Consider the following 19,341-nt stretch of genomic DNA (forward strand, 5'->3'; position numbering starts at 1 on the left):
TTAACTTTAAAAGGCATAACCATAGTTACACAATGTACTAAATGTTACAAGACATAACCATCGTTACTCATTGTACTAAACGTTATAAGATATAACCATCGTTACTCATTGTACTTGACTTTGAAAGAACATAATCATGACTATTCCTGTTACATAACGTTAAAAGACATACCATACTTTTCAGTTAATAAATAATGAATATTTATTCATTTCTGATATATTATTTAGACATCAACGACAATACTGCGCTGTAATTTCATTGCCAAGCAACTTCAACGAATCAAAAGTTAGAATTACAAATACAACAACAAACAAACATTGCGGCATAGAACGCCATAATATGTGTGTTGTCTTATTTGTAGGCGATACGACTATCCTGAAGTGTGTTCTTGATGGAACAACCAACATTAAATGACGCAGATTTATAAATCATTGCCCAGAAATGTATACCTAAACATATTATGTGTTGTCTTATTTAGATAGATTTCTAGTACATAACAGTATCGTAACACAAAAATTAACACACGGATTTATCTAAAAGTCTGGTATGTGTAGGTTTTCAGATTGAAACGAGATTATTGCACATAATCGTTCACATGGACGTATTCAAATGACGTATATTTAAAAGTTTCAAGATCATGAACAGAAACATATGTACATTGACCTTGAAACCGGTTGATTTATGTAGGTTTCGAAAACCTACTCCGCAGATACATTATGCTCGCATCACATCTAGACTAAACCAATGGTAATGTCTATGCATATATTGAACATTTAGTAGTCCGTCCTTAGGTCTCTCAGTAGAGCTAAGTGATTTGTAGAACCTACCTAACGGGGGGAGGGAACACGACAGAAGTCAAATTTTGGAATGATAACGCATCATTTCCACTGATATTTGAATTATTTGTCACGACTATAAATATATATCACGTGACCGTATAACAAGAATCCAACCATTGATATAGACGGCTGAAGCCCGCATGTGATATATATATATATACATGTATAAAGGATTGGTAATGTTGGACCAGGTGGAAGGACTTACCTAGCTGTTTTCACGTAACATTTGGAATTGGCTTAAAGTGTAATTAATTAATACAAAAGATCGCAAAGAGGGAAAGTAACACCTGGATGTTTCGTTTAGATGCCGTGTTCATGATTCGAGTCAGAAAGTGTATGACTTTAAGGTTAATCCGTAAACCCAATAAGAAAACATGACAGTCGAGAGTGTTGTTGACGATGGAAATGTTTATTTGTTTGAGGACATCTGCGGGGATTCGCCATTCTGGGTGAGTGACCAAAGATAAGCATTAGACACACACACGTAACTATACCTATACAGTTTGGTAACAGATACAGTTAAATTACATTGAAACATTTATTGAAATTCAGCAAAAGAGCGATCACGTCAACCAAACCCTCTACGATGTACAATTTTACAATATTTGTCTTAAACATATGATTTATAAAAATACCACATAATGTCTGCCAGAATAGATTCCAGCAACAAGGTCAAGGTCAACCGCGGGGACTGATATTCCTATATCAAAGACAACACTCTGAAATTAAAACAAATGTCTGTTAATACAAGTTTAGTTCAAAATAAAGTCACTGTAACGGAGAACATCTAAAGTGGCCTTATTATTCTTTTCAGACCCCAGACGTGTTAAGCTCCGAGGCCCCTAAGTTTACCGCGTGTTTTCAGACCACCATCCTGCAATGGATTCCATTCATCTGGATTTGTCTGGCACTTCCGGTCTATGTTGTCGTCATCTTTCGACGTCCACCGGAAGTTCGCTTGCCTTTGACCTCCTTCAGCATAGCAAAATCGGTTTGGTCTATTTTTAATATTCAAACGAAATATTATTTAAGTGAGTTTAGGGGAGCTATCTGTCATTTCTTTGAAGAGATCCTTTCATAATTTTTGATTACATTTTGTAAATTGTTGGGTAAAGAAAGCCAACGTTAGCCTAGCAATTTGCATGTTTGCAATATCGTTATTTGTAATCGTCTTTTACTTTACTTGGTTAAAACGTTTTCGGAATGTATGGTGAGACAAAATCAGATTGAGGGTTGTTGCTGTTGTTGTTGTTGTAAAATAAATAAAAAACTCAAAGCAAAATAAATAATTTGCTGTTCGGAGCAGCTTTGATAAAAGTATCACCCGTCCGCGTCAACTTAAGTTTTTTACTTTATATGACAAACAGATTGAGATGAAGAGCTGTTTGGTCCTAATGTCTTCAGATAACATTTATAGGAGTGATTTACACATTATAGGTGTTTACGTCAATCCTCACCAAATATTTGTACAATGTTTGTTGTAACTGAACACCGTTTTGTTTCCAAATCTTAATATCTAAATACTTACAGGTTCTTTGCCTCGCCTTGGTGATATTGACCATTGCGCAGGCGCTGTCAGTGAATCGAAACGGACCTGGCTGTGAGCAACGAAACGTGACGAGTACCTCATATTACCTCGGCTACGGGTTAACCTCTGTCTCGTTGGTTAGTATATGGACATGTTGTTCGTGATCTTGCTTATATTATACTCCGCACCCTGCCTCAGTCGTGTCCTTGGTTTTGTATTTCTATTACAGCAAATCATAATGATGGTCTTAACTGGTCTATAGATTATTTCAAAATTGATCGTTTCTCGGTTTAGGAAAATAAGAATAAAAACACACAAACTATTTTCATAATTATTCACATAATTAGCTACTTTTCTGAAGAATTTCCTAAATTTTGTTTTATTCTGATTCAATATTCAATATTGTATAAAAGAGTGATGGTCTCGGGGTTTGGGTGGGGGTCATTTTTATTGTTTATGTTATCAAAGTGACACAACAAGAGAAATTAGACAAATAAACATACGTCACAACTTCTATTGTAGATAATAGACAGAGAGTATAGTAAATATTAGATAATAGACAGAGAGTATAGTAAATATAAGATAACAGACAGAGAGTATAGTAAATGTAAGATAATAGACAGAGAGTATAGTAAATATAAGATAATAGACAGAGAGTATAGTAAATATAAGATAATAGACATAGTAAATATAGTAAATATAAGATAATAGACAGAGAGAAATCAAGCTTGTTCACGATGCACTTGTCCATCATAAACTTTTCGCTGGTGCTAAGGGGCTCAAGGGCGGATATCAAAACAGGTCTTAACTACAGTTGAAACACAAGGGGAGGTGCGTTAAGTTTAAAATATATACTTTATTTTTTACCAATATTTAGGAAAAATACTCTATGGAAGCCCACGTTTACGCCAAGGTGACCCGATGCCTTTTACTTCTGAGCGTAGTCTCGTTAAACCAGACGCTTGATCACTTGTAATTCCCTTCTCGGCGTAGCTAGCGCAGACAACAAGAGTCTGGTTGAACGAGACTAGTCTGATCGGAGAATCGTCTTGGTAAACGGCGAATGCGCTATCCGCTGAGCCAATCATCCATCAATGATGTTTCTGCACTTTTTTATTTTTCTATTGTTGTGTCAGGTGATTGTGGGAGTATTTATACAGTTGGTGCGGCGATGGGGCGTCATCAGTTCGGCAGTTATCTACGCCTATTGGATACTGTTACTAGTGTGTAGTATTATACCACTCCAGTCAACGCTCTCATACGAGGTAAGTAATTAGTTCGGCTGTTACATACCTCTCAAGTCAGCATGGTCACGCGAGTTAATAGATACACAGATACCGTTAACAGTTCGGCAGCTATCCACGACTTTTGGTTAATTGCTGCTTGATTCTACAATAGTCATTGTAATTCTACATATGTGGACTATATACGTATCTAATTCTTGTTTTGTTGCCAGCTGTTCTGTTCCAATAGTAACGTGGTCTATCACATCTTCTACTTCGTCATGATACTGGTCCAGACCATTCTACACAGCTTCGCGGACAAGCGTTCCAGCAGGGACTATGAAAACCAGGTACATATAAATAGAGTAACTGTAAGCTAATAAATTTATGACTTGCCTAACGGGATAGGATTGTTTTGGCTTTAATTGACAAGTAAGGACGATTCCAAATACAAATATCTCTCGAATGTTTTGGGCTAATATCTATGTGCGTGTGGATGTTGTTGTACTGTTCACAACATGAAATTTCCGCTAAAAAATCTTAATAATATCGTGAACATATGTTTTTGTGAAGTTTTTAATGCTCTAAAACTGACATTAGGATTACTACATCACCACACATCAACATAAACATCATCTAGGTAAGTACTGCAAAATTTGTATTTAGTGGACGACACAGATTTTGTTACGAATACATGGAAAATAGCAAGTGATCATTTGTTGGTGATTGACACAATAGCGGAGTTATTTTCATTTTCGAATTACGTAAATATCAACTACTGTTTCTGTGTCTAAACGAATTTCGTGTTAATAAGATACGAATCAAACATCTCATACATAAATACGTTAATAAGGTTACTATCGTACTGTATCTTACATTGCCTTACAATTTGAATACTTCAAAGGATATGAAACTCATACAAAACCAAATGCTCTGAAATAATTTGGAGAGTTTTCAATGATGGTAGATATTAGCTTAAAGTTGAAAAAGAAAACCATATCCCTGAACATTTTCTTCAGGTTGGTAAGTATTGATTGTGAAAAGAGTCTTGTAGCACAACCAGTAGTCTTTCTATGTGACGTTTCGATGACTAGTTCGGTACGATGAAGGTGATAGAGTACATACCGTACTAGTAATCGAAACGTCACATAGAAAGACTATTGATTGTGGAAAGAGTCATGTAACACAACCAGTAGTCTTTCTATGTGACGTTTCGATGACTAGTTCGGTACGATGAAGGTGATAGAGTACATACCGTACTAGTCATCGAAACGGCACATAGAAAGACTTATTGACTGTGTTTCATGAATCTTTTCACAAGAAAATCAAATTCCCTTTAAATGCGTAGTGATGCTAAACTTCAATAAGTATAACACATTTCCAAAAACATTTGATTATGTTTCAGCAACGATGCCCCGATGTTGACGTATCATCATTATCAAATCTCGTGTACGCCTGGATGACGCCGTAAGACAATCGCTTCCTCCTGAAAATGAATGTCGCATATTATATAAATATAAGTGTATGACAACACCGCAATATAAACTTAATAAATATAACTCTTATATCAACAATTAACGTTATGTCCAGATTTATGACGTCATCATTCTTTTTTCCTTCATAATTGTAATGTTAAATACCTTTGACCCTTAATGGGAGTCGTCTATGTTCTGTACATTTAACAAGAATGTAACATACAAACATTGAATTTGAATATTTTTTATGATACAATTCTAAAATGATAAAGGCAAGTAGAAAACTGTTTGATGTGGGATTTCCAATCATTATGCATGCCAAATTTGAAACTTTGAAATATAACCTTTTGTGCATGGAATTTGTCATTTCCTGGAATTAGTAACATGAACGATAATTGTAAGCAATTAAATATATATATATATAATTTAATTTAATAAATGTTCTGCTCTCATTCACTAATGATGTATCACATACATTTAGTAAGGATGAATCGAAAATGTTATCTTAACATAAAAAAAGAAAAGAGAGAAAAAATATTATTTTCTGAAAATAAGTATGATTTGAAAGAAGAAATACTCCTTGAACAAAAGCACATCAATTAACCCATATCTAACTCCTCCTAAAGAAATAATTTCATTAAAATACAGGTTTGCCTTTCAGCTTATATTTCAAGAAAAATGTCATGTTAGCATTTCGTTTTGAAATCATTGTTTGCATCCCAATCCTTGCATGACCTCCGAACATTAATTCACTATTCATTCACTAAATGGGCAAGGTATTGGCACAGAGTAAGCGAACATTTAAAACCAAAGAGAAAACAAATAAAAAAACAAATCTTTGTAAACTCGTCTTTTTTTGCATTTTTACAAATATTTAGAAAACTATGTTTTTCAACTTACATTTTAGTGCGATAGCACTATAAAGTCGGCATCAGATCCGCGTCAACTTATCTGACCAATGATTTACTTTTTAATATAAATAGCACAGTCATCAAAGCTTACAAAAAGAAGATAGCGATATACGACCTTTGGACCCAGTCGGAAAGGCTTAAATGTAACAACACCGTGAGCGAACTCCAGTTGACTTGGAACAAAGAGTTAAGGAGACTGATAAACTTGCATAGGTAACGTATTGTAATTGGTTTGCTAATTTTAAGGTAAATTGTGACCCTACACAATATACCCTGTACCTGTGTAAGAGTTATCTACTGTAAGCAAAATTTAATACACATTACTTTATCATTCGGTGTTACCAATAAATACATTCTTGTGTACCTTTGATTTTATTCATCAGGTCATTTGTTCCTTTAAATCTGTCATCAGTTCGTGTGTACCCTTGAATTTGTTATCAGTTCTTGTGTATTTTTACATTGATCGTTTGCTTTTTTATAAAAATTTCCGCCTTCAACAGCACTTAACTCTTCATTACAATAAATTGAAGGGTAACTTTACATTCTTGCATTTTTTGGGCTTTTGTAACCATTGGATATCTAAGTGGACATTATCAAGCTTAGAGGAAGTGAGCATTTTTCTGAATTTGTTAATAAATGTTTTAAAGTATTTATCAAAAAGGCTTAAGAGTCTAGACTAGTCGGTCTAGATACGCTGAGCTACTTTTAAATGTGTTTTGCGTAAAAAGTAAAATATCGAGACAGATAATTAGCTTTAGCATGTGACTATCTTATACAGCTTTAGTATTAGTTTCCCTAAATGGATCTTCATACACTAAAGTTACATCATCTCGTTTTATCTGTTCAAACTTACAAAATGAACGATTCCTCTACATGTCTACTTTTCTTTGGTACGATATTTGAAATGCCATGCTATATTGTGACATATCTGATAAAGTCTAAATTTTGATAATTTAATAATGAATTAGACTGGAAACATCGAAGTTGAATAGAAACGGATATTGTACAGTATCCATACGCAACAAATCACCTTAGCATCGAAGAGAAATTGATTCAGTACAATATAAATACACAACAATTAAACCTTGTTCTATTATGTAGAAGCTTGGTATTTCTTTTAAACATCTATAATGAAGTGAAAGTGAATGTAAAACGCATTTATTTTCATCCTTGATGTTATATAATATCAGTCACAATATGTCCGATGTATATCGTGTTGATTTTTGGGCCACCTAAATTTGAAAGTCTTTAGTATATTTATTGCTGTGTTTCAGGCAAAATAAAAGGACAAAAATACAGACTCACCAAAATGGCAGCTCCCACAATGGTCATGTGATGGGAGAAGAAACGCCATTGTTGGCATCAGGATCTTCCAGGAAAAGTCACCATTTGCTGGAAGACGACGAGAGTTTGCCCCTGAAGCCTTCCCTGTATAGAACATTGATTAAAACGTACGGTCTGCTCTGGTTACAATGCAACTTAATGAAGGTCGTATCCGATCTCTGTCTCCTGTCACAGCCTATACTAATCAAGTAAGTATAGAATTAGCTTATTTAAGCACAATCTTTTATAAATTTCTACAAATGGCCGTATTGGCGTGAATTTAATCATCACAATAATAATGAAAGGTAAGATCAAATGCAGACAAATATTAGATAAGTGATTAGTTTAATTGAATAATAAAGAATTGCATAATGATCTCCGTGCCTCTGCCAAAAAACTATAAATGTGCATTAGCAGCTTTTATTTCTTGCTGGACTCCGGTATTGATACATCACTTCTACAAAGAAAACCACAGATTCCCAAAAAAAGAAATGGTGAAAAATAAGAAATGAAAAATGAAAAATAAAATAGTGTCTTTGGTGTGAAAAAAACACAACGGGGCAACACCAGGATTTGAACACTCAACTATTTTTATTGTCGCTCTTTCCAACTGAGCTATCTGGTAGATGTATTACCATGCCCACTCACGCTACAGTAATATCCACAACGATATCAAGGTGAGGTTTCTGCAAGACCGATACACTAGATGGATTTTATCAACAGTGGGGCGAGGATCGTTAAAGGCAAATTACGAGTTAACATTCATTTCATTTTGCAATAGTGTTGCGAACATTCAACCCTGCAGGTCGAGGCTTTAGTGAAGAGTATTCCTGTACATGTATGTAAGAGGCGGCTACCCCCTGCACAGTTTGGGGTTTTTATTCTTCAACCTTTACTTTTCGATACGAAAGAGAGCAAAATAATACCAATTGCAACTTTTGATATTTTCATATTGGCAATGCCGTTTTCCTTTCCCCCGAATGTTCATAAGCAGCTTGTGTTTGAATGCAATATTGTGGGTAAGAATGTACGTGTGAGTGTGTATTTACGTGTGAGTGTGTATGTACGTGTGAGTGTGTTATGTACGTGTGAGTGTGTTATGCACGTGTGAGTGTGTTTTGTACGTGTGAGTGTGTATGTACCCCGATTAGGGCTTAATTTCCTGAAATTGTTGCATGGGTTTTGCGTATGTGTTGCATATCGATGTTGACAAAAGACTTCTCATTAAAACATGATGTATTGTCCCAGGTATATAGTGCTCTACGTCGGGAACAGAGGAAAACCGGGATACCCGGTCTGGAATGGCGTACTGTTGGCATTCCTGTTCTTTGCGGCCTCACAAGCCAACACCTTTATATATAACGCGAGTCTACATCTGGTTCTTACCCTCGCTCTCAGGGTTAAAAGTGCTTTGGTCGGAACTATTTATAGAAAGGTAAACAACATGCTTTATATTAGTTATTAACCGTATAACAGATAATCATATATAGCGATTTTGTATGCTATATATATATACTGTTTTAATTTATTTAGTGATAGTAGTATGTCTTTATTTATTTGTTAGTTTTTTGTTCGATTTTGAAAATAGTACAATAATAATGTTGTCTTAATGAATATGGAAATACAAGTTGAACCGGAAGCATTTAAAAGATTTGTTGACTTTTTCACGAATACAAAAACATTTGAGGAATTGTTATTTTCATTCACCCATTTTTCTGTTTTCATTTGAGGCATTGAAGATGGGAAACACTGTTAAAAGGGACTACACCGTTGGCCAAATAGTGAACCTGATGTCTGTAGATTGTCAGCGAATACAGGATTCCGTTATATTCTTCAACTACATGATACCGTTCGTCACGTCCCTGGCTGTCAGTCTGTATGAAATATGGGACGCTGTCAACGAAAGCATCGTTTACTGTCTCATAGTGGCTGTTATATTCATATCACTGAATATAATCTTTGGTCGATTTCAACAGAGGTATCAAATAGGGCTGATGCAAAGCAAGAGCTCAAGGATGAAATTGTTCAACGAAGTTTTAGGAGGGATAAAGGTACCTCGAAATAACAGATTATATACAATCATAACTACAACAAACACGACGTAAGGAAGAAGTAGCTAAACCTAATGTTCCCGATGTAGAAAGATAAGCAAACATTTGTCTACATAGGGCCATTTCGTCCATTTTAAACTCATCAGTACAACTAAATGTTAAACAAGAGAAAACCTGCGAACTTGTAAATAACTTAGTGTAATCTAGTTTGTTATTTTAGAAAACAATAAATATATCATCACTCCACGCTTTATAACTAGTGACCGAAAAATCTTTGGCGCAAATATTGATTGATCACAATTGTGATGAAACGTTTATTAGCCATTTTCGGTGGACTGCTGGTGTTATAATAATATGTGCCACCAGAATGTTTTGCCATATGAAAAAAAACACTGTATATATTAAACAGTTTTATTACATACTTACTAATAAATACGGGTTTTTTGTATATGCGATACAACACAATTGCTCTACCTCGTATCACCCCCCGCCGTATCACACCGTAAAACCCGTATCACACCCCTTTTGGATTTTTTTTTTTTTTTCAATATTGTAAAAGAAAAATAGACCATAAATATATATTTTTATTAATAAGTATGTTATAAACAGAATAAAACACGTCTTTTTCCATATCACACCCAGTAACAATCCTCGACAAATATCAGCCCTAGCATCATGCCAGTTTCTTTTCGTTGAACAATAGGCGAAAAATATTAATCTGATATGTTTTCATCCTCACACAGGTACTGAAGATGTATGCCTGGGAGAGCATATTTGGTAAAAAGCTGTTGAGCATAAGGGAAAAAGAACTTGGGTTCCTAAGGAAGTACGCAGTTGTAACCTCATTTACCGTGACTCTCTCTACACAGAGTCCTTTCCTAGTAAGTGTTCTTTCATTTTTCCTTATTTACCACTGAAAACCTTGCTTGTTAATTCATTATTAAATTTTCGAATTACTTAAAAAAAAAAAAAAAAATGTCGTCGAAAGAAAATGGTTTTGTAACTACCCTATGATCAGTCGAATGCAACGTAAATAGAAAAGAAATAAACCTGGATTAGAAAATCCTAGAATGACACATATTTTCAAAAGTATTTGTTTTAGTCCATCCCACTTCTATCCTCATAAATATAGAAAGGTAAATGACCGATATTGATTTAAACTGGTCCGTGTCTTAGTGTTGTGTTATTTGTCTCTAGCTGTCCACCGTGGTGTTTCTCGGCTACGTGCTTGCCTTATTGTTGTATTATTTGTCCCTAGCTGTCCACCGTGGTGTTCCTCGGCTACGTGCTTGCCTTATTGTTGTATTATTTGTCCCTAGCTGTCCACCGTGGTGTTTCTCGGCTACGTGCTTGCCTTATTGTTGTATTATTTGTCCCTAGCTGTCCACCGTGGTGTTTCTCGGCTACGTGCTTGCCTTATTGTTGTATTATTTGTCCCTAGCTGTCCACCGTGGTGTTTCTCGGCTACGTGCTTGCCTTATTGTTGTATTATTTGTCCCTAGCTGTCCACCGTGGTGTTTCTCGGCTACGTGCTTGCCTTATTGTTGTATTATTTGTCCCTAGCTGTCCACCGTGGTGTTTCTCGGCTACGTGCTTGCCTTATTGTTGTATTATTTGTCCCTAGCTGTCCACCGTGGTGTTTCTCGGCTACGTGCTTGCCTTATTGTTGTATTATTTGTCCCTAGCTGTCCACCGTGGTGTTTCTCGGCTACGTGCTTGCCTTATTGTTGTATTATTTGTCCCTAGCTGTCCACCGTGGTGTTTCTCGGCTACGTGCTTGCCTTATTGTTGTATTATTTGTCCCTAGCTGTCCACCGTGGTGTTTCTCGGCTACGTGCTTGCCTTATTGTTGTATTATTTGTCCCTAGCTGTCCACCGTGGTGTTTCTCGGCTACGTGCTTGCCTTATTGTTGTATTATTTGTCCCTAGCTGTCCACCGTGGTGTTTCTCGGCTACGTGCTTGCCTTATTGTTGTATTATTTGTCCCTAGCTGTCCACCGTGGTGTTTCTCGGCTACGTGCTTGCCTTATTGTTGTATTATTTGTCCCTAGCTGTCCACCGTGGTGTTTCTCGGCTACGTGCTTGCCTTATTGTTGTATTATTTGTCCCTAGCTGTCCACCGTGGTGTTTCTCGGCTACGTGCTTGCCTTATTGTTGTATTATTTGTCCCTAGCTGTCCACCGTGGTGTTTCTCGGCTACGTGCTTGCCTTATTGTTGTATTATTTGTCCCTAGCTGTCCACCGTGGTGTTTCTCGGCTACGTGCTTGCCTTATTGTTGTATTATTTGTCCCTAGCTGTCCACCGTGGTGTTTCTCGGCTACGTGCTTGCCTTATTGTTGTATTATTTGTCCCTAGCTGTCCACCGTGGTGTTTCTCGGCTACGTGCTTGCCTTATTGTTGTATTATTTGTCCCTAGCTGTCCACCGTGGTGTTTCTCGGCTACGTGCTTGCCTTATTGTTGTATTATTTGTCCCTAGCTGTCCACCGTGGTGTTTCTCGGCTACGTGCTTGCCTTATTGTTGTATTATTTGTCCCTAGCTGTCCACCGTGGTGTTTCTCGGCTACGTGCTTGCCTTATTGTTGTATTATTTGTCCCTAGCTGTCCACCGTGGTGTTTCTCGGCTACGTGCTTGCCTTATTGTTGTATTATTTGTCCCTAGCTGTCCACCGTGGTGTTTCTCGGCTACGTGCTTGCCTTATTGTTGTATTATTTGTCCCTAGCTGTCCACCGTGGTGTTTCTCGGCTACGTGCTTGCCTTATTGTTGTATTATTTGTCCCTAGCTGTCCACCGTGGTGTTTCTCGGCTACGTGCTTGCCTTATTGTTGTATTATTTGTCCCTAGCTGTCCACCGTGGTGTTTCTCGGCTACGTGCTTGCCTTATTGTTGTATTATTTGTCCCTAGCTGTCCACCGTGGTGTTTCTCGGCTACGTGCTTGCCTTATTGTTGTATTATTTGTCCCTAGCTGTCCACCGTGGTGTTTCTCGGCTACGTGCTTGCCTTATTGTTGTATTATTTGTCCCTAGCTGTCCACCGTGGTGTTTCTCGGCTACGTGCTTGCCTTATTGTTGTATTATTTGTCCCTAGCTGTCCACCGTGGTGTTTCTCGGCTACGTGCTTGCCTTATTGTTGTATTATTTGTCCCTAGCTGTCCACCGTGGTGTTTCTCGGCTACGTGCTTGCCTTATTGTTGTATTATTTGTCCCTAGCTGTCCACCGTGGTGTTTCTCGGCTACGTGCTTGCCTTATTGTTGTATTATTTGTCCCTAGCTGTCCACCGTGGTGTTTCTCGGCTACGTGCTTGCCTTATTGTTGTATTATTTGTCCCTAGCTGTCCACCGTGGTGTTTCTCGGCTACGTGCTTGCCTTATTGTTGTATTATTTGTCCCTAGCTGTCCACCGTGGTGTTTCTCGGCTACGTGCTTGCCTTATTGTTGTATTATTTGTCCCTAGCTGTCCACCGTGGTGTTTCTCGGCTACGTGCTTGCCTTATTGTTGTATTATTTGTCCCTAGCTGTCCACCGTGGTGTTTCTCGGCTACGTGCTTGCCTTATTGTTGTATTATTTGTCCCTAGCTGTCCACCGTGGTGTTTCTCGGCTACGTGCTTGCCTTATTGTTGTATTATTTGTCCCTAGCTGTCCACCGTGGTGTTTCTCGGCTACGTGCTTGCCTTATTGTTGTATTATTTGTCCCTAGCTGTCCACCGTGGTGTTTCTCGGCTACGTGCTTGCCTTATTGTTGTATTATTTGTCCCTAGCTGTCCACCGTGGTGTTTCTCGGCTACGTGCTTGCCTTATTGTTGTATTATTTGTCCCTAGCTGTCCACCGTGGTGTTTCTCGGCTACGTGCTTGCCTTATTGTTGTATTATTTGTCCCTAGCTGTCCACCGTGGTGTTTCTCGGCTACGTGCTTGCCTTATTGTTGTATTATTTGTCCCTAGCTGTCCACCGTGGTGTTTCTCGGCTACGTGCTTGCCTTATTGTTGTATTATTTGTCCCTAGCTGTCCACCGTGGTGTTTCTCGGCTACGTGCTTGCCTTATTGTTGTATTATTTGTCCCTAGCTGTCCACCGTGGTGTTTCTCGGCTACGTGCTTGCCTTATTGTTGTATTATTTGTCCCTAGCTGTCCACCGTGGTGTTTCTCGGCTACGTGCTTGCCTTATTGTTGTATTATTTGTCCCTAGCTGTCCACCGTGGTGTTTCTCGGCTACGTGCTTGCCTTATTGTTGTATTATTTGTCCCTAGCTGTCCACCGTGGTGTTTCTCGGCTACGTGCTTGCCTTATTGTTGTATTATTTGTCCCTAGCTGTCCACCGTGGTGTTTCTCGGCTACGTGCTTGCCTTATTGTTGTATTATTTGTCCCTAGCTGTCCACCGTGGTGTTTCTCGGCTACGTGCTTGCCTTATTGTTGTATTATTTGTCCCTAGCTGTCCACCGTGGTGTTTCTCGGCTACGTGCTTGCCTTATTGTTGTATTATTTGTCCCTAGCTGTCCACCGTGGTGTTTCTCGGCTACGTGCTTGCCTTATTGTTGTATTATTTGTCCCTAGCTGTCCACCGTGGTGTTTCTCGGCTACGTGCTTGCCTTATTGTTGTATTATTTGTCCCTAGCTGTCCACCGTGGTGTTTCTCGGCTACGTGCTTGCCTTATTGTTGTATTATTTGTCCCTAGCTGTCCACCGTGGTGTTTCTCGGCTACGTGCTTGCCTTATTGTTGTATTATTTGTCCCTAGCTGTCCACCGTGGTGTTTCTCGGCTACGTGCTTGCCTTATTGTTGTATTATTTGTCCCTAGCTGTCCACCGTGGTGTTTCTCGGCTACGTGCTTGCCTTATTGTTGTATTATTTGTCCCTAGCTGTCCACCGTGGTGTTTCTCGGCTACGTGCTTGCCTTATTGTTGTATTATTTGTCCCTAGCTGTCCACCGTGGTGTTTCTCGGCTACGTGCTTGCCTTATTGTTGTATTATTTGTCCCTAGCTGTCCACCGTGGTGTTTCTCGGCTACGTGCTTGCCTTATTGTTGTATTATTTGTCCCTAGCTGTCCACCGTGGTGTTTCTCGGCTACGTGCTTGCCTTATTGTTGTATTATTTGTCCCTAGCTGTCCACCGTGGTGTTTCTCGGCTACGTGCTTGCCTTATTGTTGTATTATTTGTCCCTAGCTGTCCACCGTGGTGTTTCTCGGCTACGTGCTTGCCTTATTGTTGTATTATTTGTCCCTAGCTGTCCACCGTGGTGTTTCTCGGCTACGTGCTTGCCTTATTGTTGTATTATTTGTCCCTAGCTGTCCACCGTGGTGTTTCTCGGCTACGTGCTTGCCTTATTGTTGTATTATTTGTCCCTAGCTGTCCACCGTGGTGTTTCTCGGCTACGTGCTTGCCTTATTGTTGTATTATTTGTCCCTAGCTGTCCACCGTGGTGTTTCTCGGCTACGTGCTTGCCTTATTGTTGTATTATTTGTCCCTAGCTGTCCACCGTGGTGTTTCTCGGCTACGTGCTTGCCTTATTGTTGTATTATTTGTCCCTAGCTGTCCACCGTGGTGTTTCTCGGCTACGTGCTTGCCTTATTGTTGTATTATTTGTCCCTAGCTGTCCACCGTGGTGTTTCTCGGCTACGTGCTTACCTTATTGTTGTATTATTTGTCCCTAGCTGTCCACCGTGGTGTTTCTCGGCTACGTGCTTACCTTATTGTTGTATTATTTGTCCCTAGCTGTCCACCGTGGTGTTTCTCGGCTACGTGCTTGCCTTATTGTTGTATTATTTGTCCCTAGCTGTCCACCGTGGTGTTTCTCGGCTACGTGCTTACCTTATTGTTGTATTATTTGTCCCGAGCTGTCCACCGTGGTGTTTCTCGGTTACATGCTTGCCTTATTGTTGTATAATTTGTCCCTAGCTGTCCACCGTGGTGTTTCTCGGCTACGTGCTTGCCAAGCCGTCTCAGTATTTGGACGCCGCTACAGCATTCCAGGTCGTATCTGTGGTCAACTTTTTGCGCTACCCCATCTCCTTCGTACCCTACGTCATAACGGCCATTATACAGGTAACTTAGGTAGCTTTAAAAATTTGTAGCATAGAGGTCATACATTTCATTTGACCTTTATTTACATTACGGTTGTCGTCGGTGACAAAGATGACGCCTTCCATTCTGATACACCTGGTCTAATTAGTCTTGTACTTTTTCAAGGGGCCGCATTTATATCTTTGTTTGCTCATATTTTGCCCTAGATTTACCGATTTCGAATCATATTGTATGATTCTTGACACTTCGGTATTATCTTGATTTTGTATCTGTTACACACGGGAATGTAATATAATAACGAGGTTATGTATTTGACTTAGATGTGATATGTAAATCCTATCGGTTATATATGTACAATGTATAGGTATCGTGTAAGAAATATGTATTTTGCATAAATATAGTATATCTATATAAAATACAAGTAACACATGCAACTATGTAGTACATGAACTATACTGGTTTAAACATACAGGTTATAAATATATATATAGCATACAGGTTATAAATATATATATGATCAGTAACTTACATTTGTTAATCATGAGGGTAATATATATACAGGTAATATATATACAATAAAGGGAGAACATATGTAACTAAAATGCAAATAATATGAATCAAACAAGTATTTAATATAACGCACCGGTAATATCATGCAGGTAGCGTATGTAACTCAAAAGTAATATGTAATACATATAGGTTAGATAATGAGCCAACAGGTAATATAAAAATAAAACACACAAGTAATATAATATGAATACAGGTAATATTTAATATGCCGGTAATATATGTTACATGAACGTAATATATCTACATACACATTGATGTACCATTGAGTGTTATATGTAACATATTGTTTATCTATTTAGAGTCTGTAGCGTACAGGTAATTAATTATATAACATACCCTTATATTGTAGAGTCGGGTTTCCGTGGGAAGAATACAACAGTTCCTATGGAGCGAGGATCTCAATACCGATACTGTCCATCGCGTGACTGAAGCGGGTACATACAAACACTTATAAATAACCTAATTACTAGAAATACGGCGTAAGGAAACAACTGTTTAAAAATAAGTGTATCGGTGTAGAAAATCAGTGTTCTTATTTTACCTTTTCTGTTGATGTCAAACGTCTTTTTCTTGATTCTCTGTGTATTCATGATATCAAACTTCTTTTCTAATTCTCTGTGTATTCATAATGTCAATCTTTTTTCTAATTCTCTGTGTATTCATAATATCAAACTTTTTCTAATTCTCTGTGTATTCATAATGTCAAACTTTTTCTTATTCTCTGTGTATTCATGATGTCAAACTTTTTCATATTTTTCCTGTTACGTTGTGTATTGATTACACCATACACCTTTCTTTTACGTTAAGAATGACTATGAATATGAAACATACTTATTTTAAGTAAATATAAATTTAACATTTCATCCTGCTGAGATTGGTACTGTCTGTATTGTTTTATCACATAGTCCATGCCGTTTCTGTCGAGAATGCCTCTTTCACTTGGGATCCGGAGTTACCAATACAAACTCTACGCAGGTAAGTGAAAACTCGCTCTAACACGGCAGCAAACGTCCGGCTAGAGATGTTCCTATCGATTATATAATACAGGTACATTGCTTAAATTATAGCTTTCCTCGGAAGAAGGATTAACTCTTATAGACGTACTACGATTAAATTATAGCTTTTCTTTAGAAAAAGGGTAGACTCTGTTGCAGGTTTAAGGCTAAGATACATTTTTTTTCTTCAGAAAAGGGGTGTATGCTCTCATACAGATGCAATGTTCAAATAAAAGTTTTCTTCAGAGAAACAAGTATATCATAGGAGTGCCATTACGCGAATTACATTTTTGTCTATTTCATAAATCAGAGAGGTCATTTTACATGAACGATATAAAAATATAACGATACAACAACACCACATAACTATTCCGGATATAGGATACAGTAAACCATAGTGGTTCGGTTAATATTTCAAAGAATAACTAGCATGATTTATAAATAAATTGATCTTCGAATATTTGTGATTGCCATTTGAAATATAATTAACGCTGTATCTGTGTGATTTTGTTTCAGTATTAATGTAAATATCGATGACGGACAGTTAGTGGCCGTGGTTGGCCTCGTCGGGGCTGGTAAATCGTCCCTCCTGGCTGCACTGCTCGGAGAGATGGCTAGGACACAAGGCCGCGTCACACTGAAGGTAGTAAAATGTCCTGATACAATTAGATGTGTGATAATCCGGACAACGTTTATTTGTATTTTACATGAACAAATTCTTAACATCTGAACAACCTTTGTCTATAGTGCGTACAGCGACTGCATCTTTCAGGCGCACAAAAAACAAAAACAACTAACACACATTTCTTGTCTGCCTCGGTGAATACATTTTCCAAATATATATCTTTTTTAACTGTAAATATTTCAATGTTTAAACAAATACAGAGAATACGGCGATACATTATAACTAAATAGCATATAAACTTTCATCCCAATTTAACATGTAGACTACAATTTATTGTATTACAGCAATTCTATATTAGAATTTGAACGTAATCGTAGGAGCTTAAAGGATTCATGCTTAATGCTATGGATGTTACAAAAACCAATTTGTAAGACTTTTTTTTAAATATTTCAAATTGAAATCAATTGTATTTATACCTATTAATGACTTCATCAGGGCACCACGGCGTACGTGCCCCAGGAGGCGTGGATACAGAATATGACGCTAAAGGATAACATCCTGTATGGTAGTCAGTTCCGGACCAGACGCTACCGGAAGGTCATTAAAGCGTGTCAGCTGACCCCTGACCTCGCCATACTCTCGGCTGGGGACCAGACTGAAATAGGACAGAGGGTAAGCTTGTTGTATACTTAACGAAATAAAACTTTGTACTTGAGTACAACGTACAAAAGTAACGTAAATTTGTAAATCACGAACATGATACATTTAAAACTATCAACATTAATAATTTTATGAAAAAAGATAGTACCGTAAATTATATAATTGCTATATCCATTGCCTCTGGAAAGAAAAACTGAAACTTATTTTTTATATTTACTTTATTTAAATCATTAATTTTACATGGTTTTCTTTCATTTGGCAAAGTTAGTCTTTGAAAGTGACGGTTTTGGATACAAATTGCACTTAAAGACCATCGGTAGATGAAAGGCCTTAACAAGTGTATATTAGATGTGCAACGAAATCACGTGATTTATATGCCCTAACTTATTCAGGGCACGATCAACGCAAAAATAAATCTCATCAAAATTTTAGTAAAAACAAGTCCTTCTTGAAATATATATCATCAAACTATTGCTAAAATGTTCCGTTAATATTTTCATGAGCATTGGAATATGATTGAATTTTAACAATGTGTACAGGGTATAAACCTGAGCGGTGGTCAGAAACAGAGGGTTAGTTTAGCCAGAGCAGTGTACAGTAACTCAAATGTCTACCTCCTGGACGATCCTCTCAGCGCAGTGGACAGTCACGTGGGCAAGGCCATATTTGACAAGGTGATCAGTCATGACGGACTTCTGAAAGGAAAGGTAGGAAGCTTATATTAAAATATGTATGCTTTTTTATTATGGACTTTTATTGAGGTGAATAGGTAATTATATGAACCTAAGAAAGTGTTATTGAACAAGACGAAGTCGAGGTCGGTATCACTTTCACGGGTACATACAATCAGATATTCATCGAATGAGAAGCCTTTAATTGTTATATATTAGATGGTAAACAATTAAACAACATGTAACGTATAAATATTGTAATGAAAAGTTTACTGCATTAGGCATACAGCATTATCATGTCACAATTGAAATGACGCCATGAATTAAATTATATCCTGTTGTTTCTTAATAGAGTAACACTTTGTTAATATCACGAACTACTGACCTCCACGTGGTAATGATCAACAAAAGATGATATAAGAAAGGTGTGTGTCATCTAATAGTATGCT

General features: G+C 37.6%; 1 protein-coding gene across 1 annotated transcript in view; it reads left to right on the forward strand.

Moving 5' to 3' along the window:
- Positions 1–999: 999 nt before the first annotated feature.
- LOC110458948 (multidrug resistance-associated protein 1-like) overlaps positions 1,000–19,341 on the forward strand; it is a 36,104-nt gene continuing 17,762 nt past the window's right edge. Inside the window, exons 1-17 of the mRNA XM_021510943.1 lie at positions 1,000–1,289; positions 1,655–1,831; positions 2,371–2,505; positions 3,505–3,633; positions 3,825–3,941; positions 4,997–5,058; positions 6,050–6,190; positions 7,252–7,509; positions 8,549–8,735; positions 9,031–9,351; positions 10,095–10,232; positions 15,246–15,392; positions 16,291–16,375; positions 16,847–16,916; positions 17,453–17,579; positions 18,057–18,233; positions 18,761–18,928. Coding sequence (XP_021366618.1) covers positions 1,215–1,289; positions 1,655–1,831; positions 2,371–2,505; positions 3,505–3,633; positions 3,825–3,941; positions 4,997–5,058; positions 6,050–6,190; positions 7,252–7,509; positions 8,549–8,735; positions 9,031–9,351; positions 10,095–10,232; positions 15,246–15,392; positions 16,291–16,375; positions 16,847–16,916; positions 17,453–17,579; positions 18,057–18,233; positions 18,761–18,928 — 2,514 coding nt within the window. The 5' untranslated portion in view covers positions 1,000–1,214. The remainder of the gene's footprint in view (positions 1,290–1,654; positions 1,832–2,370; positions 2,506–3,504; positions 3,634–3,824; positions 3,942–4,996; positions 5,059–6,049; positions 6,191–7,251; positions 7,510–8,548; positions 8,736–9,030; positions 9,352–10,094; positions 10,233–15,245; positions 15,393–16,290; positions 16,376–16,846; positions 16,917–17,452; positions 17,580–18,056; positions 18,234–18,760; positions 18,929–19,341) is intronic.

Source organism: Mizuhopecten yessoensis, unplaced genomic scaffold (assembly GCF_002113885.1).
Source record: "Mizuhopecten yessoensis strain PY_sf001 unplaced genomic scaffold, ASM211388v2 scaffold1311, whole genome shotgun sequence".
NCBI lineage: Eukaryota > Metazoa > Mollusca > Bivalvia > Pectinida > Pectinidae > Mizuhopecten > Mizuhopecten yessoensis.